The sequence below is a fragment of the Salmo salar genome, chromosome ssa20, assembly GCF_905237065.1.
Source record: "Salmo salar chromosome ssa20, Ssal_v3.1, whole genome shotgun sequence".
NCBI lineage: Eukaryota > Metazoa > Chordata > Actinopteri > Salmoniformes > Salmonidae > Salmo > Salmo salar.
The window spans coordinates 44,285,636-44,293,719 of NC_059461.1; the positions used below are offsets into that span (position 1 = coordinate 44,285,636).

Genomic DNA, 8,084 nt, shown 5'->3' on the forward strand with positions numbered 1-8,084 from the left:
CTAGCTTTTAGTTAGTTAGTACACGGTGTCGCCCACACCTCCCGTCTGCTGCATACCGGAGAAAACTATGCCCGACAGGCGGGGGCGAAGGACACTGTCTACCGGTCGCCCCCGCCTGCTGTGCTAGCAGGCGGGGGCTAGAGCGACATTGTGTGGTAGTTAACTAGCTAGCTTGCTAGTCAGGGACACCGTGTGCTAGCAAAATATGAACAAAAGCATGAGATGAGCTATAAAACTGGGGGGGATCCTGCCCCATAACAAAAAAGTGTAGAATTGCAGGAAATTAGCTTTAAAACTGAAACATTTTCTCTAAATCTAATGACAAAATGTGTAGAATACCATTATAAAACTGCACATTTTCCTCTGCACTATGTCAAAATGTGTTGAAATGCAGGAATTTAGTGAAAAAATAAGCAATCATCTGTTACTTTTATTCAGTGTGATCATGCAACAATGAAATGTAAAACAATGCAATCATAACATTACAACATCATAGGACTGCATAAAACACCCAACAGCGAAGAATTATTTTTGTCTAGGCCTATAAGCTACTCTATTGGATAGTTGTTTGTAAAACGTTGCCGCCAAATTTCATGCCTGTGGTCATTCTCTCTTTCTCTCTCTCTGTTTCTTTGTCTTTGTCAACCCCTCTCTCTCTCCTACTCTTTGGCAGTTATTGGCTGCAGCTTCAAGTCTTCAGCTGCAGGGTCAGGTGTTGGGTTGGTGTTCGAATCCCGCCTGCTCCTCCTACTCCTGAACACCTCCCTGACCCTCTGTCTGAATGCCTTGGAGAAGTAGTAGTAGAGCACGGGGTCCAGGCAGAGGTGCAGCACCACCAGCAGTAATGTGGACTCCTTGGCCAGGAAGAGGTGCCTCTTGGTCTGGCAGTCTGGAGTGATGACCTCAGTCTGGGTTAGCGTATAGGGCGTCCGTACCACGTGGTACGGCACGAAGCACACCACGTACGCTGCCGTCACCGCCATAACATTGACGGTGGCATGGCGAGCAGGGCGCCACTGTTCAGGGTCATTCCTGCTCGCCAGCAGCCTCTTTAGCACCAGACCGTTGGAGACGAGGACGGCCGTGGACGCGTTGAGGAACAGGATGGTACAGAGGAAGACTGCAAGGCCGTGCCAGTGGAGTCCCACCTCCTGCTTCAGCTTGGAGCAGCTCAGGAACTCCCTCTCTTGGATGTCCTGGATGGGCAGGGCCATGTTGGGCACCATGATGAGGAGCACAAGTAGCCACACCACCACTGACATCAGCCTGGCGAAGCCCACTTCCTGTATACGGAACAGTCTGGAGCTCTGGCTGGTCAATCAATCAATACATCAATCAATCACTGTTTAAGGTGCCTCTCATTCTAGCAAAACATTTGACCAAAAAAAAGCTAATAATCTTACACAATAATTAACAATAGTACAACATTAAAATATGTTCAAAAGACCATAATAATACCTGATCTGCATGTAGCAGTCAATGCTGACGAAGGTGAGGAAGAAGATGGACGCATATATGCTGATGTAGACTACCACGGCGCTCACCTGGCAGTGGAAGACCATGAGGCCCCAGGGTGCCACACCCAGGTCTTTGGCCACCTTGAAGGGCAGGGCCAGGGTGAGCAGGAGGTCAGCGGTCAGGAGATTGATCAGGTAGACATTGATGCTCTTCTTGGCGTTGTAGCTGTGTACGAACACCCACAGAGCCACCAGGTTGGCAGCCATGCTGGTGAGAAAGACCAGGATGTAGAGCACGCTAAAAGGCTCCATCTGGTCATTGACGACGCACTGAGGGAGGATGTCATCGGTGGAGTTTGTGGGAAGCGTCATCATCAATTGGGGAGTAGATAGTCTAACACAACATGCACCTTTTGACTGACAAAAGAAAAATCCCCATGTGGTTAGGCCATTCAAATTAGATCAGTTTAGAAAACTGAGGCGAGCCAGCAAAACATTAAAAAGTGTACTGCAGCGATCTTCGTAACACCTATCAACCTTGTTTAAAAAAAATGAGAAGCTTACTTTAAATGTCACTCTTCCGTTGTGTCTGTTTGTTGGTTTTCAGCTGAGTCACCGACGTCACCGTCTGTTTAAAATCAGACATTACAGGAAGTGGTGAACACTATGAGTTTCATGTTCAACTTCTTTAGCGTATACACCCAGACTACACATCCTAGAGAGTCAGTGACCGGTAGAAGGAAGCCCAAAAATTATTTCCATTCAGAATCTCACCAATTTATAGTTTGAAAAACAGTCTATCCATTTTTTTATTTTTTATCCCATTATACCCAAAGAATACGTTTGCTTGACAGTATCTCACCAGTTGTCCAGTAGATTGAAACAATCCTATTTTTGGTTGAAATGTCCTATTTGACACGCCTATTTAGCATTAGAAACTGAGATATAATCTAACGCTTTAAAAGAGGATGCACTTTAATTGCATATTTAATATTTAGGTTTATTATTTGCTACAATATTATTTTGGCATTCTGTATGTTGGACTTCCTCTTGTAAAAGCCTTCCTCATACCACACAAAAACAAAAAGCTTTTAGCTATATTATGTTATGCTTTTAAGGTTTTACATTTTGAGGACATGAAATTCTGTGGTGCACAGAAATAAGATGTGCTCAATAGGGAAGTGCTTTTTCTGTTCCCTAATCTGTGCTTTAGATCACACATGGAAATTAGGACAGTTACTCATTTCTAATGTCTATCATTTATTGGAGCTTGCTACAAATACATAGGAGACAAAGTGCACATACACTAACTCTTGTGTTTTATCTGGCTGTACATGTTACCATGATTTGATACTGTACTTTTGTCAACAACAATACTAGAGACATTTATTAAGAGTGTGTGTGCAGGTAGGTTGAATAGAGAGTTTGGGGACAGAAACAAGGCCAAACAGTATATTTCTCTGTCTAAATCACTAAGGTAAACCCCAGGTTACATATAATCAGTCAGATCAAGCTGTCGTCTGAGTTTATCATTAAAGGAAAATTTAAGTCTGAGGTCTAGGCTCTCAGCAGGGCAAAATAGCGGTACAAGGCAAATAGGCAAATGTATGTTCTATCTAGACCATAGGTAACCCATTTCATATTCTGTATTGAGTAGAGACATCAAATTAGCAAATTTCAGCCTCCAAAAGAAGTATTGACATTCTAGGCATTTCATATTTTTTTCTCCAATACAAAGTTCTAATCATTTATAGGTATGCTGAAGAGCTGCTTTAAAAATATATACAGTAGATAGAAAATGTACCAGCGGAGGGCAGTGCGGTGTGTCCTAAATGACACTGGCCCGTCTCGACATGCTGAACGACGTCCTTGTCTGGGTGCGTGACAGGGTGGTCAGGTTCCCCTGGCTAATTCTCCTAGCTCCTGGCGGTGGGGCTGTACTGTCTGGCTGTGCCATTGTCGTACTAAAACGCCTCTGCATGCCCAGCTGGGCCCTGAAGGACTTACAGAAGATGAAGTAGATGAGTGGGTCCAGGCAGGCGTTGAGGACTGACAGCAGCACAGTCAGCTCCTTCATGTAGTAGAAGGCCTGATGCCAGTAACACCTGCGCAAGAAGGGCCGGAGGAAGGCGTAGGGCAGGCGTACCAGGTGGTACGGCACGAAGCACACGCAGAACACAGCGACCAGAACTAGCATGTTTCTCTTGGAGCGGCTGAGGTTCCTTCCGGATCCACAGGAAGGATGTTTCTGCTGGTTCAGCTGCGCCTGCCGCAGCCTGAGGATGGTGCCCCAGTAGAAAAAGAGGAGGGAAAACAGAACGAAGAGGAAGATGGCGGCCGAGAAACTGTGGATGATCTTGTAGAGCAGTAGAAGCTGGGTGCTGTGGAGGGCATCGCAGCCTATGTTCCCGGGGATGAGATCTGCACCCCAAGTGGTGAGGAGGGATACGGTCAGGTACGCAGATGATGAGGCCAGAAGGGTGACCCAGGTTGCCATGGAGATGTAGTGGGCGGCGCGCACCGTTTGCAGGGCGTGGGTCTCCAGAGGACGGACGATCTTCAGGTACCTGTAGGCAGTAGGATGGCTTAGCAGGGGTGAGAGGAATTGAGAACTGACTCATTACTGAGTCTTACTGATGTTGTATTCATGAACATGGCTGCCAACCTGAATGGTGTCAGTGAAATGTGCACCTTTTGAATGTGAAATCTGCAAAAAAAATATGATACATTTGAAGGGTAGCTAGCACTGATGACACTTACGCAGCATCACAAGAAGACTATTCAACTTGATTCACATATCCAAATCAAACAAGATTGCTGTAGTTGTGTCACTGGACGTGGTAAAGGCATTTGATGGGGTCAGCTGGCCTTTTCTATTTACAGTCCAAGAAAATTAAATGGATAAAGATTATATATACACAACACCTACAGTATCTGTTGTAAACAATGGGAAAATGTCTCAACCATTTATGCTGACTAGCAGGGGCATTTCCATGAATTTTTTCCACTGCTATTTCCATCTTTATAGAACCTCTCGCCTGTGCTATCAGACATAACAACCAAATCCATGGCATACAGGCTGACAGACATGGACACTTCACTTATCAATAAATACCTGTTGGCTGCGATGTAGTCCATGAAGAGGATGCTGGCATACATGTTGAGGTAGAAGGCCGTGGCTCCAAAGTTGCAGTAGACGTGGCGCATGAGGGTCGAGTTGTGGGTGGCGTAGTTGGCAATGCGGAGCGGCAGACACAGGCTGAGGAAGAAGTCTGCCACAGCCAGGTTCTGCAGATATACTGTCATGTTGGATTGGCGGCGCTGGGCTCGGCAGAAGTAGATCCGCACCGTGAAGCCGTTGAGAACCAGGCCCACCAGGAAGATCAGGGAGTAGGTTACGGTGAAGAATGGGTGGGCGGAGACCTCCATCAAGCTGCAAGAGGCCGACCCGGAACCATTCCCCACAGTGTAGTTCATGGTCTGTACAGAGGATGTGTTGAAATAGCTGTCCATTCCTCCCACTCCTTTCACTGTGTATGCAGCCTGGATATTCATTTGTATACAGGTTTATACACAGAGAGCAGAGTAAAGAGGAGTGATTTGTTGTTAGCTTTTCTCTCTAATATTTGTTGTTTGAAATAATGTTGATCTTCAGCACACGGTGTTCTCTCATCAAACAATACTGACTGTGCTTGCTTTAAGTTTAAAACAACACAATTTCTTTATTGAGAACTAAATCCTCCAACAATATCCCCCCAAAAATCTCTAAAGTGCCTTGATCGTAACACCAAATGAGCACCTTTTGAGTAGTGTAACTTTGTGTAATATATCATTTTTAAACTTAATTTTAACATTCTGTCATAAAGAGCACATGTTCAACTTAATAAAAAATGTATTTTCCCTTCTTGAGGTTAAATTAAAAATATACTGTTGTAAGTGCCTATTAAGTGTCAAATAAAGTAACAGGGTTGACCGTAACAGGTTTGACGATTTCATCTTAAATCAGCCATAAATCCCTTGTGACAGGGGGAAAAGAAGCTTGTTGTGTGCCACAGGGAGGGGCAATTGAATTCAAGCTTCACAAAAAAAATGGAATCGTTAAAACATTTCTAGCCCGTCTATCTATGGGTAACATGTTATGCTCGACGTGCTGTTTTCCACCACAAAATGTCCAAAAAGAGTACAACCAGCTTTTTATTTTAAAAAAGGAATAGTTGCACCATATTAAAACGGGAGGCCAGTTCACGTAACAAGGTTGACCTTAAATTCAGGGACAGGCATTTTAAGATTATTTATTTTATGTGATTAGTGATTCATCTAATCACATGAATTAAATAATAATCTTCAGAAATTACTTTGTCAAAGCAGTAACACAACTAGGACCTTACAATAATGATGAAAACTTGGAAAAAGTCTGGTGTTAAGTGGTTAAAAATCTTCCTAGAAGTCACAGAGGGTGCACAGAGGGGCATGTCAAAGTGATACATTTTGGCACTTTAGCAAGTCATTATTCATATAAAAAATATATATATTTATTGAATTTTCCATGTGGTCTATGTTCAAATTAATTAAAATATCAAAGAGACACAAATGTCTCTCTATTCGTGGAACAATCCTCCTATCTATCTGTTATATAGATCCTCGAATATCAACTTTCTTCTGCCTCACTTCCTTACAGCATCTTTGTCAATCTACAACTATTAATTAATGATATTGGTTAAGCTTTGTAGTAGTCATCAATAAATCATTATAAATGCTTATTAGTAATAGTATACATTTGAATAAAAGTAATAGTATACATTTGAAAATACTAATTTATGAATAGAATGTAAACTATAAGTCGTTTATTCATGCTTATGCATGAAAGTAGTACTAGCATGATATGTAAAATACGTTGGTGCATTAACTGACAGGGAAATAGATATCTGCATCGCTCCACTATTGATCTCTTAAGCTGTTACTTTAAAAAAAATCTTTCACTAATTTGTTGCAGGATTATTAAGTTATCACTATGTAATAGAGAATGTTGTTATGGATATATCCCTTACCCTTTTTTTCTGTTCCAATGACACAGTATGTCAGCTGGACCGCCTGGTTAGATCAAAGTATGTTCTCTATATTCTCTACAACTTCCTTTTTTCATAAGGAAGAACCTCACTGTATTTGTATGAGGTAGTGTGAATGCGTATGAAGTGTGTGTGTGTGTGTGTGTGTGTGTCTGTGTGTGTGTTTGTGATAGACAGAGAGCGAGAGTGAGAATGCCTGAATGCACGTGTGAGCATACGTACATGTGTGTGAGCGTGCATGTGTTCTAGAGACAGAGGAAGAGGGAGCATGGAAATATTTTGTCTAGTCAAGAAAGAGTGATGTAGTGATAGCTAAATAGGTCATCACTCAATACTATAAATGCAGGTCTCAGATACTGCATTTGGAAGTCAAATCAAGAGGTCGCTTGACAAATATGATTTACCTTTTTGCCCCGTGGCAGTTCTCCTCAATGAATTGAGTTCATTCTGATGGTGTAATAAGGTCATCTGGAGCATTCACAGAAACATCACTTCTTGAATTCCCTAATTGTCTGTGTTCCAAACAAGTAAAAGACACACCCTCAGCCCTCAAATTAAGTGGACAGTTCTGAAGAAGTATCATGACGTATGATGAATTGACACTTGCAGGGCAATGGGTGAGGGAGGAATAAATTCCTTGCCCGGAAATTTGCCACTCGTTCGTCCCACGGTTGTGTTTTCAGTCATCATGGAACCACCCATAGCTGCTGTGTGTGTTTTATATGCGCTACAGTCAATTATGATTGTATTTCATATATTGGCTAGAAGACAATGCATCCGCAGGCATCGAGTACTAACCATTCGACAATATATGGTAAATCAGAAATTATAATGTCAGGGAAAGTTGTATGCGCTAGCTAACGTTTCCAAAAGCTAACCAAACAAAAACATCCTTACTTTTACGATACTTGTATGTGCCGTCATATGCATTAGTAGCATAACTTATTTACATTCGGTTTTACTTACACTTGTATGTTGACTTCTCCATATTGATGTTGGTTTTAAGTTTTGTCTGACTTTTCTTAGCGGATGTACGTACAATCATCGCAAATTGAATTATGGGGTGTTTCAGGCCCTGGAGTGAACAGAATTGAACACTAGATCACAAACGAGGGCTGAGGGTCTTACGTTGCCAACTTCCCTTGCTTGGCTAATTGTTTGGACCGACGGCAAAGACGGCCGCTGGGATTCCCCCAAGGGCATAAGGCGAGGGTAAGTGGAGGAGGGTGTGTCTTTAACATGTTTGAAACGCAGCCCTTGTCTGTGCAGTTTGATACAAACAAATAAACAAGCTGTAGCACTGCCTGGAGTTGTCCTCCATTCACACACATCCAACAAATACATTTAATTCAGTAAGAACCACATAAATACCCCAGTGATATATCAAGCTAGCAGGTTATATGTTTTTATTTCCCCTTATACAGCAACTTAAAGGTGAATGGGAAAATGAGTGAACGTGAGGAGGATGATAGTTTCATTCTATTTTCTCCCGAGAATGCAAGACCGTTCGTATGTTGATGTAGTGAGCCTTGCGGATTGTATTGTCCAATCACAGAGCAGA

General features: G+C 42.6%; 1 protein-coding gene across 3 annotated transcripts; it reads right to left on the reverse strand.

Annotated features, from left to right (window-relative positions):
- Positions 1-410: 410 nt before the first annotated feature.
- Positions 411-7,678, reverse strand: gpr171 (G protein-coupled receptor 171). Of its 3 annotated transcripts, none has more exons than XM_014161961.2 (4): positions 6,506-6,622; positions 2,022-2,085; positions 1,459-1,874; positions 411-1,311 (listed from the first exon to the last, which is right to left on the reverse strand). In XM_014161961.2, the coding sequence occupies exons 3-4, from the start codon at positions 1,830-1,832 to the stop codon at positions 660-662; spliced, it is 1,026 nt and encodes a 341-aa protein (XP_014017436.2). In that variant the 5' UTR covers positions 1,833-1,874; positions 2,022-2,085; positions 6,506-6,622; the 3' UTR covers positions 411-659. The 3 variants fall into 3 exon arrangements, with proteins under 3 accessions (XP_014017436.2, XP_045559300.1, XP_014017434.1); XM_045703344.1 differs by lacking the exon at positions 6,506-6,622 and adding an exon at positions 4,573-4,648; XM_014161959.2 differs by lacking the exons at positions 411-1,311; positions 1,459-1,874; positions 2,022-2,085 and adding exons at positions 3,109-4,024; positions 4,573-5,000 and having other exon boundaries at positions 6,506-7,678.
- Positions 7,679-8,084: the final 406 nt, after the last annotated feature.